Below are 12,204 nucleotides of genomic sequence, written 5' to 3'. Positions count from 1 at the left end.
GTTCTAATTGTATTCGATATTTGGTGATTACAGTAAAAGCTCAGAATGTGAGTAACCCTAATGTGCTGAATGGCCTTTGGAGATTCAAAGAAGGTGCATTTTCGATCATTGGACATTTGTAAAATGGAGGTGTTCAAACTTAAATAACATGGAATAATTACAGCACAAAGGTTTGCTTTATTTATCTATGATTCCTTGGTCTCCATTAGATTACTGCTGAAATTGTTCTTCTTACCTGTGATATTGATTCCTCCCCTCCACATGCAGTATCAGATTGGCAAGCGGATCATAATTTAGCTTCAATGATACATCGATGTCAGTGTCTTTGAGCATACCATAGCAATCAGCCTGAGTAAATGACAGCACAGCAATACCGGTACAGTGTTAGGTGTGGAATGTTGAGCAGTTTCTAAAATATTTGTTGACCAACATCCACTTTATCAGTGATAGGGTTAAGCTCATTCAAACTGAGGGAACCAAATTATTTTTACCAAATGTAATTACTACAATTGGACCATTAAATATTTGTCACTTTACAGAACTGTGCAAATAATACCCATTGCCCACCGTATTCCATTACGCAGAGTACCACATCTGCTCTCTAATTGCTTTTAGCAGCCTTATCCTGCCTCTCCAATTCCTTCTCATGTCTTTATTAGAAGCCACTATTTTGTTTGAAAAAAACTGTAAAATGTAAAACAAGTTAATTTGCCAGTACGTTGAAGCATAACCTGGAAATCATTCGTTATCTCTTGTATCAGACAGTATCCCTGAAATCGCTCAGGGCTTCTGCTGGTCTCTTGTCATAGCTAACTAGCAGAACACCTGCGGAATTTCAGGGTATCGGTGCTGTTTCCGCGAGCTTTCTCATTGTCTTGTAACTTCTGTCATCAAGAACTCTTCAAAGAGGTAATTAAAAACAAAATTGTTCAGCTGGATGTCCTTCCTCAGGGGGTCGATAGGACCGTATCGAGGGTTGGGGGTTGTGGCCTGGGAAATCACCCCACCTCCACACATGGACAGACAGCTGCTAGTGTTTACAGCTGTCATGGGCAGGCGGATGTTTAAAATATTGCTCGTATCCACCTGTCCCATGCAAGTGAGGTGCCCTTCCACTGACCTCACAATTTCCAGTGCTGGAGGGCATCAGAAGGCACGATCCTGGCATAACCACTGAAACTTAACCCCACAGATTTTCAGGGACAGTGCTTCTTTAATATTGGAATTTTAAAACCGTATTACAAACAAATTTTTAAATTATTCTCCAGAGATGATTATTAACATGTAAGAATTTACAGTGAAACATTTCCCTTCAATTACCTTGATACTGAAGGGCACTCCAAGCTGCTTGATGAAGGGGATCGTATGCTTAAATTCAACATTAATTTCAATGATGGTGCCCAATGCAAACTGTTTGGAGGCATCCAAACTTAACTTCATATTCTTGGCATCATACTGAATGTCCAACACTGAACTCATTTTGGTACCTGAGAATGAAAAGGGTGGCACAAAGCAATATGTACTGCAAAACTGTGGACTTTTCAAGCTATAGCCTCAAAATTGTTATTGGCAATAATCATTCATATGAAAATCTGTTATTTTAGCAGAGCAGTTAACCCATGTAAAATAAATCGGTTGACACCTGTGTTATAATAGCAGAAAGGAATGCCTTACAATTGGATCTAAATATTTGTTTGCCAGTATCAGTAATGGCAATTTCTGGGCTTATAGTAACACTGAGTAGCACATGGAGCTAGCATGACCATGAATACAGTTTAAATCAGGGTTATGGTGCTTTGAGAAGATTGTGCCATGGTCTGGACTTGATGGGCCGAATGGCCTCCTTTTATGCCATAAATTATTCTACAGGCTGAGATGGGGTCGGAGGCCGGGGGGCCCATAGAATCACGATGGGAGGTGGAAGGCCTGCTGCCAAGCGAATTTGCCAGGGGAAGGATAGGCCGACAACGGCCTTCCTGCCCAGAGGTCAATTGAGGCTCTTAAGTGGCCGAGTAACGGCCGCTTAAGGGCCTCTTCCCCCCCTGCTGCTGGGGAGGGCGCCCTGCAATCTGTGGTACACAGGGGACCCCCCCCTGGCAAAACCTCCACCTCCATGGACACCCTCCCCCTGGACTTCAGGCCCACCCTCTCACCTCACCTCGCTGAGGCCTCCTGGACTGGCCCCGCTGACCCCACCTCACTTACCTCAGGTCTGGGGTTCCAGCGCTGTACCCGCAGTGGCCAACGCTCTCAGTGGCGCTGCCGATACTGCTGAGCTGCTGGCCCTGTGATTGGCTGGCAGCTCTTGGAAGCGGGATCCCCATTTTTAAAGGGACAGAGATCCCGGCGCAGAAACGTCACTTCCATAACAATGGAGGAGTATGCCAGGGGAACTCAAAAAGGCCGAGGCGGGGCTCCCCCCACCTTTTTGGCTCGGTGCCGGGAGCCCTGCCGGTTGCACAAAATGCAGCCCTGTGATTCTATATCTCACCTGTTTTGGGGTTTGAAATTCTTCCTTGTGTCCCAGCAATTCATCAGAACCTCAAACTCAGAAGAGCACATGCTACTGTATCAATGAAACATTCCCATACCAGTCATTCTTTGGCCTCTTCAATGAGAATCACAATTAGTCATTTTGGGCCAGGGGACCATGTCTGATAGAAACTGGATTGAGATATCCAACTTAATTCCATAAAAAGTCTAACAGCAGATGAATAGAGGAGACTTCCTCCAACTGGTCTGGACTAGACTTGAACACATGTCCCAGAACTGAGAGGCTCATGGCTAACAGTCTCATTGTACCAGCATTTACCCCAGTGTTGGCAATGGTATAGGGCATGGCATCAGTGGCAAATATGAATGGATTCCAATGACAATAATAAAGAGAATTGAAAGATCTAGTGAACAACTTCATCAAAAGATAATGTTCTCACATTTCCTGAACTAAAACATGAACAGTCAACGACTGTAGCCATTGCCTCTGGGCAGTGATCTTACTGACATTGACTGAAAACCTGCTGTTTTCAATGAGATTCCAACCATATTCTAAACTGGTACAGATATTAAAAAGGTTTCCAATGAGTTCTTCATTTCAATTTAAAAGAAAATCTGATTAAAAAAAAAATTAGGGCAATGCTACTAATTTGGCACAAATTTAAGCCTTACCAGTTCTTTGTGCAGTTAACACAAGCACAATCTCCTTTGGATAACCAGCGGTCGCTAAGCTTTCACTGTTGTGATTGTTCCTGATGATTAACTTTAAATGGTCATCATTTAAATAAGTGTTGAATGCATATGCAATGGACTTCTCACCATCCACAATGATTCGAACAGATCCATCGAGATTAGGAGTCAGACCTTGGATGCTAGCATTTACCTGAAGTGAAAGATTATTTATTTATTGCCTCCTTTGTCTCCATATTTTTCTCTTAGTGACAAATATCATTCTCAACCAAGAGGGTGGGCAGGTGCCCTATCACCATCCCCTACTTTTGATGTTGTTAAACTAAACTGAAGAGGTATATAACTTTGACACCAATTGACTTGCCCTCAAATTTTCCCTCCCTCTCACAATTCAGATACTGAAGAAAGGATGAAGTGGTAATCCAGCAAAGTGCAAGGTCGAACACAAGAAGGTCCCAAGTTCAAATCCCAACCTATGTTGTACTGGGTAAATTAGATGCAGTACTGGGAAATAGCTTCCAAAGAATTCCTAGCTGGTTGGCGAGAAGATTTTTCAGCTTTGGAGAACCAAATTTCCTTGGCAGTAGGGGGCATTGGGGCAGATGAAGGCAGGAATCAGTGCAGGAGGCAGTTGTACCAGGTCTCCACCACATTCCAGATGCACTGAGACTTCCTGAAGTGGTGAGGCTGGAGGTTCTGGAACCTGATCCTTGCAGCTCAGCATCACGATTGGATCTGGGCCGAGTGGGATGATGCCACCTGCTGGAATTCCCCTTGCAGTGCTCATAACATACCATACACCAGCAGGGCCACAGTATATCAAAGTGGTTGAAGTCGGGGCCACAGGATTGGTGAAGGCCATTTTCTTTAAGGCAGCTGATCACAAAGCAATAGGCTGCTCTAAGGAAAGCAGTCTTTGTGCAAGAGGGCCAGTTTTCACTTCCCATGGGCCTCGGCAGTACTCCCTCAGTACTGCACTGAAGTGTCAGCCTTAGATTATGTGCTCAAGTCTTTGGAGTGGGTCTTGAAACCACAACCTTCTGACTCAGACGTGAAATAGATACCCATTGGGTCATGACTGCACCTTAGACAGTGTATATAACCCACTACTGTTTGGAATTGCTTAGATTCAAAGGATTTTTTCAGTTTAATACAGAAAGGGCTTCAGATAAAAACCACTGGTGCTGACCCCAACAGACCACATTCCAGCAGTTGAGGGCAGAGTTGGAATTTTCTGTTTTGGCAGAATTCCAGTGTTTCTGCAGCACAGTGGGACTTCTCTCTGGCTGTTTGTCTCAGTGCTAAACCCATCTTACATGTCGCCATTTTGGTGGGTTCTGTGGGATTCCTGCCTCTGTTGGGATTCTGCCTAAGGGAAGGAAACCTGTTGGTTGTCCCGAGATTGACTGCAGTCCCTTAAGAGGAATTGAAAGTTTCAGTACCCTTCTGCCTGCCATAGCAATGCAGGGCATTATTAACTCACTGGCATCCCTTGCATCGAGTATTGCTATGGTGGTAATGATTGGAAATATCTTATATGATGATCCCATCCTTATTACTCATTTTGAATATGTCTGCCAAAATGCAATGGTTGTACTGAATAATTACTGTCACCTTCAGTGGAAAGTCACAGTGGAGCAGCAATCATTGAGGTGCCACATAACTGCTCATCAGTGGATTTTCTGTCCTTATCCCCCAAGATCTATCTGAAATCAAGTGATTTGAGTAAAATGTCTACCGCCCGGATGTGTTGCAAGTCCTTAGCGATTGCAATTCTTCCTGAAGTAGTTTTCAGATGGACTTCTGGGAGAGGGCATAATTGTTCTAGGTACTATGTGAAGCAATATCATAAGCATGCTCTCTTTGAATGTATTTTACACTGTTACCACACAAAGTAACTGGAGCAATTTCTCTCCTCTACGCTACTAAGCATTGTTAAGTGTTTTTAATTCTTTCAGTTTAAGGTTAACCTGATAGACATTGTAACAGTGAACCCACCAACTGGCCAAAACATTCACTAAGGCATATTAGGATGTAATTAGCATGCCAGTTAATGCAATATCATTAAATTTCTGTCTGTGTCATTTTAAAATTGTAATTAACCTATTCAAAATAACACCAGTAGCAATTTACTATTAAACTAAAAATGGCATGAGAAAATTAAATACAGTTTCATATAACAGCTTGAAATATTACAAACCTTGCTGAAATATGCTTTTATATTTAAAACAAGTGCCATGTAAGGAACTGCTTGATGCATTGCGGTCCACATATTGTCATTATTGTTCCATCAGGAATTACAGGCATTTTGTTTGAAACATTTTTTTATTTTAATGACTATAAATTTAGAAAGTTGTGCCTGAAACTTTTTTCGCTCACGTTCGGCTTTATTTGAATTTTTATTTTATTTTACATTAGTTCACAACCAAAAATTACATGAGCAGTAAATTAGCAAACAATTAGGACATGATAGAAAACCACGTTGAAGCTTTAAGCTGCCAATAGCCATATCTGATTGACATAAACTGAGCCCATCTTTTGAATCTCAATAAGACCCTCCCTCACCTGCTCAGGGTTGAGGATCGCATGTACTACTCGAATTGCACCAGGTAAAATACCAGGGGACACATGTGCAGTGTGACTCTGGTGAGTATTATGCTATGGATATTTTAAATCCCCACATGCCCATTCTTGAATGGGCACAGGGGGTTAAACTTAAACTATTCTTTTAAGTATTGTTTAATTAAAGGCAAGTTGGTCTCACTAGAATCTAGGCTGAAATTGCCGAAATTTAATTCACTCATAGCTTACCAATCTTATTATGTTTTCCTTCCTTCAGACTCGACGAGACTCTAAGCCCAAAATCAGAGGCAAAAAAATGTAAAACCCACCCAATTTCCCTTCCCCTTCCCCTTGGTGCTAACAGTCATTTGTATAAAAGGTTAAGATCCTGCAAAGTACAGCAACTTGTCTAAATTATACAAAACATATTTATAAGAATCACATTTCAATGTGTACTTTTTAACAATTAAATGACTAAAAATGTACAAATATATTTTGTTGAAAGGTCACACTTCCTTACCTGTATATCAATGTGGTCATCTATGAATAGGGTCTTGAGTATCTCTATATTATGAGTAAGCTTGTAGTTCAATGAAATATGATGTGCTTTGTGAACGAAAGTCAAGTCTTCAACTATCTAATTAAAATGTAATGACAATTAAAGTGGATTTATCAAAGCTTTTCCTGGTGATATACACTGCGCATTACATTAACACATAGGGCATATGTATCGTTCTTTGTACAATTTGACTGGTAATTTATGCTTTGTGGTTTGAGCGACAAGTTACAAGTAAACGCTACTAGTATATACAGTGAGGTCGCAGATCAGCCTTGAACCCACAGAATGGCGGAACAGGTTTTGAGGGGGTAAATGGCCACCTACTGTTCCTATGTTCCCATCAGTGTGCGATACTGCAATGTTGTCTTCTGATACATTAATGTCATTTTCCTGTTAACAACAATTGTATCAGAAACAAAATGTCAATCATAACACACACGTTATGAAACAAATCACATGGCGACTGACATAGGAATTTGAAGGTGGAAGATCATCGCATGATTTGTACCGACCTTTTTTAACCTGTCCCGCACAAAACCCCACTCACCTATCGCTCTAAACCTCGCTGACCTTCACTCACTTATCAACTTCAAAATCCAAGTTGGTGCCTATAAATGCCTCTGCAGCCTTATTCCCGTCTCCAACCTTCTTCAGCTCTTCACCCCTGCTCACAGGCTCTAACGGTCTACCACAGTGTGTTCTCTGCTCTCTCCAACCTACCATTGGCGGTAGACCCTTCAATCGTCTTGTCTTACATTCGAAGTCTCTTTCACGAAACTCCTTTGCCTTGCTTCATTCTTACCCATCCTCAGTAACCTGCTAAAAACCTTTAGCTTCCACCATTCCTTCAATGATGCCCTCAAATTCCTTCTTTTTTTTATTATTCATTCATGGGATGTAGGCGTCACTGGCCAGGGCCAGCATTTATTGCCCATCCCTAATTGCCCTTGAGAAGGTGGTGGTGAGCTGCCTTCTTGAACCCCTGCAGTCCATGTGGGGTAGGTACGCCCACAGTGCTGTTAGGAAGGGAGTTCCAGGATTTTGACTCAGTGACAGTGAAGGAACGGCGAAATAGTTCCAAGTCAGGATGGTGTGTGACTTGGAGGGGAACTTGCAGGTGGTGATGTTCCCATTTACCACAAACTGTGAAGCATTTGGAATGTTTTTCTATGGTAAAGGTGCCATAGAAATGTAATTTTAAAAAAATGATAATTTGATGGAGCTACAGGACCTGGATTGATTGGGGGCGGGGGGGTGGGGGGGGCGTGCAGTGGGGGTGGTGAGGGAGCAAATGACTGATCATTGGATTTGAAGAGTGATTAGGAGGCTGGAAAGAAGTTACCATTTGGCATAACTAAACTCATCCTTCTAATAAATCATGACATCTAATTACATTTTGAATGACCCCAATATTGCTGTCTCTGTTATCTTCCTACATAGATTATTTCAAGCATTAATCACACTTTGAGTAAATGATGATGCATGTTCTAAATTTACTTTTCAGTAATTGCTGCTTATGACCTCTCAACCCACTTTTTTGTCATATTGTGAAGTAATCATCTGTCTCACACTCCAGAGCACTGCACCAAATGAATGATAAAGAAACATGCAGGATGATGTCATGATAATCTAACTGTATGAATTATTTCATAGTTTAAAAAACACTTCAAAAATCCTTCAATAGTTCCTCTAAAAAAATTACACAGTGGATCACTGATGCTTTATGAGATACTACCACAAAATAAAAGAATGTGAAGTTATACCTTATTAATAAAAAGTCAGGATTTGGAATGGTGGGTGCAGCTTTACAGATATGCAAATTTGGTTTCATATGTCTGCAATCGTTTAGCTACTCTTCTCTAATTACAATAGATGGTGTTCGCATTTTTACTTTACCTGCTTGCGATCAACAATAAATCGTATGGACCGCTTATACACGTCGCCCTGTTTCTCAGCTGTTAAAGCCACGACTGCGTTTTCTGGAATTCCAAGTCGTGAGGCACCATCAATGTTGTGGAACAATGAGGCATTAATTGCATGCTTATTCTTAGAGGGGAAAAAAGGTGTCAAAATTATTATTGGTAACTGCAGACGTTAGGCATTCCATATTGATTTGATAACAGTTCAAGGAATTAAACCTGACTATCTCCAGTGAGTATGAAGTGTCAAATCAGCATGTTTTATTTTGTTAACTGCAACTTTCATTAGGGGATTTTATAATTATGTTTTACAGTGTAATATAACTTATCACACTGAAGTAACTATTATCCTGCCCTGCTGACCAATTATGTACTTTTTGCCCTTGGTCTCTTTTTCTCTTCATTCCACTGTGGTGTCAATAAGACAAGACCAAAGCTTCACATTGTACTTACAGCACCAGCCTCCAAAGTGAGCAGGCCTTCCAGTTTAGCTTGATCAACATTTATCTGTATCTGTGATCCAAAGCTAACTCCATTCATCGCAATATAACCTGACCCATTAATTTTCAGTGGTGCTCCCAGATTCTGAAACAGAGCAAATTAATTACTTATGAATATATATAATATATAAAAATTAAAAAAAGCCAAACAGCCTTTTTTGAGACAAAGGACTATTTACAACAGACGCATGCTCAAGTAAGCTTATAAAAGCTCAAAGTGAAATACATCTTGGTAATGGCTCTAAATGAGTGATAATGAAGCAGAGCCCATTTTACACTTGGCCTGTGTTCCTTATCCATTGGGAATTAGTAATCACCCAAAAAGAATTTCACCTCCAAATAAATATATATATAATATATAAATAAAAAGACAATTCAATAAAGGCAGTGATCTGTGATTAAATAGAAATGCCAGATATCAAAGTTTAGCTTGGCTTTGTTTTTATTCATTCATGGGATGTGGGCGTCACTGGCAAGGCCATTATTTATTGCCCATCCCTAATTATCCTTGAGAAGGTGGGCGGCACAGTGGCGCAGTGGTTAGCACCGCAGCCTCACAGCTCCAACAACCCGGGTTCAATTCTGGGTACTGCCTGTGTGGAGTTTGCAAGTTCTCCCTGTGTCTGCGTGGGTTTTCTCCGGGTGCTCCGGTTTCCTCCCACAAGCCAAAAAGACTTGCAGGTTGGTAGGTAAATTGGCCACTATAAATTTCCCCTAGTATAGGTAGGTGGTAGGGAAATATAGGGACAGGTGGGGATGTGGTAGGAATATGGGATTAGTGTAGGATTAGTATAAATGGGTGGTTGATGGTCGGCACAGACTTGGTGGGCCGAAGGGCCTGTTTCAGTGCTGTATCACTAAACTAAACTAAGGTGGCGGTGAGTTGCCTTCTTTAACCGCTGCAGTCCATGTACTGCAGGTGCATCTTAGGGAGAGAGTTCCAGGATTTTGACCCAGCGACAGTGAAGGAACGGCAATATAGTTCCAAGACAGGATGGTGTGTCACTTGGAGGGGAACTGGCAGGTGGTGGGGTGTTCCCATATGTCTACTGCCCTTGTCCTGCTAGGTGCTACAGGTCGCGGGCTTGGAAAGGTGCTGCTGAAGGAGCCTTGGTGAGTTGTTGCAGTGCATCTTGTAGATGATACACACTGCTGCCACTGTGCACCAGTGGTGGAAGGAGTGAATATTTAAGGTGGTGGATGGGATGTTGATCAAATGGGCTGCTTTGTCCTGGATGGTGGCGAGCTTCTTGAGTGTTGTTGGAGCTGTACTCCACCAGGCAAGCGGAGAGCATTCCATCAGACTCTTGACCTCTGCCTTGTAGTTTTATTATTCTTTCATGGGATGTGGGCGTCGCTGGCATGGCCAGCATTTATTGCCCATCCCGAATTGCCCTTGAGAAGGTGGTGGTGAGTTGCCTTCTTGAATCAATGCAGTCCTTGTGGTGTAGGTATACCCACAGTGCTGTTAGGAAGGGAATCAGGGGGAAAGCTCTCCACAGGTTGGAGTCATATCTAGCACAAAGGGAGTTCCAGGATTTTGACCCAACGACAGTGAAGGATCGGTGATATAATTCCAAGTCAGGATGGTGCGTGGTTTGGAGGGGAACTTGCAGTTGGTCGTGTTCCCATGTATCTGCCGCTCTTGTGGTAGGTGGTAGAGGTTTCGGGTTTGGAAGATGCTGTCGAAGAAGCCTTGGCGAGTTGGTGGACAGGCTTTGGGGAGTCAGGAGATGAGTTACTCGCCACAGAATTCCCAGCCTTTGACCTAATCTTTTAGCCACAGTATTTATATGGCTGGCCCAGTTAAGTTTCTGATCAACGGTAACCCACAGGATGTTGATGGCGAGGGATTCAGTGATGGTAATGTTGTTGAACGTCAAGGGGAGATGGCTAAATTCTCTCTTGTTGGAGATGGTCGTTGCCTGCCACGTGTGTGGTGTGAATGTTACTTGCCACTTATCAGCTCAAGCTCGAATGTTGTCCAGGTCTTGCTGCGTGTGGGCATGGACTGCTTCAGTATCAGTGGAGCTGCGAATGGTGCTGAACATTGTGCAATCATCAGCGAACATCCCCACTTCTGACCTTATACTGGAGGGAAGGTCATTGATGAAACAGCTGAAGATGGAACTCCTGCAGTATTGTCCTGGGACTGAGATGATTGGCCTCCAACAAACACAATCATCTTCCTTTGTGCTAGGTATGACTTCAACCTGTGGAGAGTTTTCCCCCTGATTCCCATTGACTTCAATTTTTCTAGGGCTTCTTCATGCCACACTCAGTCAAATGCTGCCTTGATGTCAAGGGCAGAAACTCTCACCTCACCTCTGGAATTCAGCTCTTTTGTCTATGTTTGGACCAAGGCTGTAATGAGGTCTGGAACTGAGTGGCCCTGTTAGAACCCAAATTGAGCGTCACTGAGCAGGTTATTGCTGAGTACGTGCCACTTGATAGCACTGTCAATGACACTTTTCATCACTTTGCTGACAATTGAGAGTAGACTGTTGGGATGATAATTGGCTAGATTGGACTTATCCTGCTTTTTGTGGACAGGACAGACCTGGGCAATTTTCCACATTGTCAGGTAGATGCCAGTGTTGTAGCTGTACTGGAACAGCTTGACTAGGGGCACGGCTAGTTCTGGAGCACAAGTCTTCAGTACTATTGCCAGAATGTTGTCAGGGCCCATAGCCTTTGCTGTATTCGGTGCCTTCAGCTGTTTCTTGATATCATATGCAGTGAATGAATGGCATCTGTATTGCTGGGACCTCAGGAGGAGGCCGAGATGGATCATCCACTCAGCACTTCTGGCTGAAGATGGTTGCAAACACTTCAGCCATGTCTTTTGCACGGCGTCCTGGGTTCCCTCATCACTGAGGACGGAAATGTTTGTGGAGCTTCCTCCTCTGGTTAGTTGCTTAATTGTCCACCACCATTCACACTCAGATGTGGTCGGTCTGCAGAGTTTTGATCTGGTCAGTTGGTTGTGGGATCACTTAGCTCTATCTATTGCATGCTGCTTCTGCTGTTTAGCATGTATGCAGTCCTGTGGTGTCGCTTCACCAGGGTACCACCTCATTTTTAGGAATGCCTGGTGCTGCCCTGGCACGCTCTCTTGCACTCTTCATTGATTCAGGGTTGATCCCCTGGCTTGATGGCCATGGTATGCTGGGCCTTGAGGTTACAGATTATGGCTGAATACAATTCTGCTGCTGCTGATGGCCCACAGCGCCTCATGGATCCCCAGTTTTAAGTTGCTAGATCTGTTCGAAATCAATCTCATTTAGCAGGGCGGTGGCACCACACAAAATATGGAGGGCATCCTCAGTGTGAAGACAGGACTTCATCTCCACAAGGACTGTGCAGTGGTCACTCTACCAATACTGTCATGGACAGATGCATCTGCAAGAGGTTGAATGGCGTGGGCCAGATCAAGTAGGTTTTTCCTTTTTGTTTGTTCTCTCCCACCTGCTGCAGGCCC

The 12,204-nt window shown here is 43.0% G+C and overlaps 1 protein-coding gene across 3 annotated transcripts in view; it reads right to left on the bottom strand.

Annotated features, from left to right (window-relative positions):
• Positions 1-12,204, bottom strand: part of LOC137383224 (uncharacterized) — a 472,338-nt gene that overhangs the window by 139,755 nt on the left and 320,379 nt on the right. For all 3 annotated transcript variants that reach the window (XM_068055726.1, XM_068055727.1, XM_068055728.1), the window contains exons 46-51: positions 8,677-8,808; positions 8,201-8,350; positions 6,266-6,382; positions 3,166-3,376; positions 1,321-1,487; positions 236-348 (exon numbers count right to left, since the gene is read on the bottom strand). In XM_068055726.1, coding sequence (XP_067911827.1) covers positions 236-348; positions 1,321-1,487; positions 3,166-3,376; positions 6,266-6,382; positions 8,201-8,350; positions 8,677-8,808 — 890 coding nt within the window. The remainder of the gene's footprint in view (positions 1-235; positions 349-1,320; positions 1,488-3,165; positions 3,377-6,265; positions 6,383-8,200; positions 8,351-8,676; positions 8,809-12,204) is intronic.

This window comes from Heterodontus francisci, chromosome 24 (assembly GCF_036365525.1).
Source record: "Heterodontus francisci isolate sHetFra1 chromosome 24, sHetFra1.hap1, whole genome shotgun sequence".
Classification (NCBI taxonomy): domain Eukaryota; kingdom Metazoa; phylum Chordata; class Chondrichthyes; order Heterodontiformes; family Heterodontidae; genus Heterodontus; species Heterodontus francisci.
This window is presented reverse-complemented; position numbering and strand designations above follow the sequence as displayed.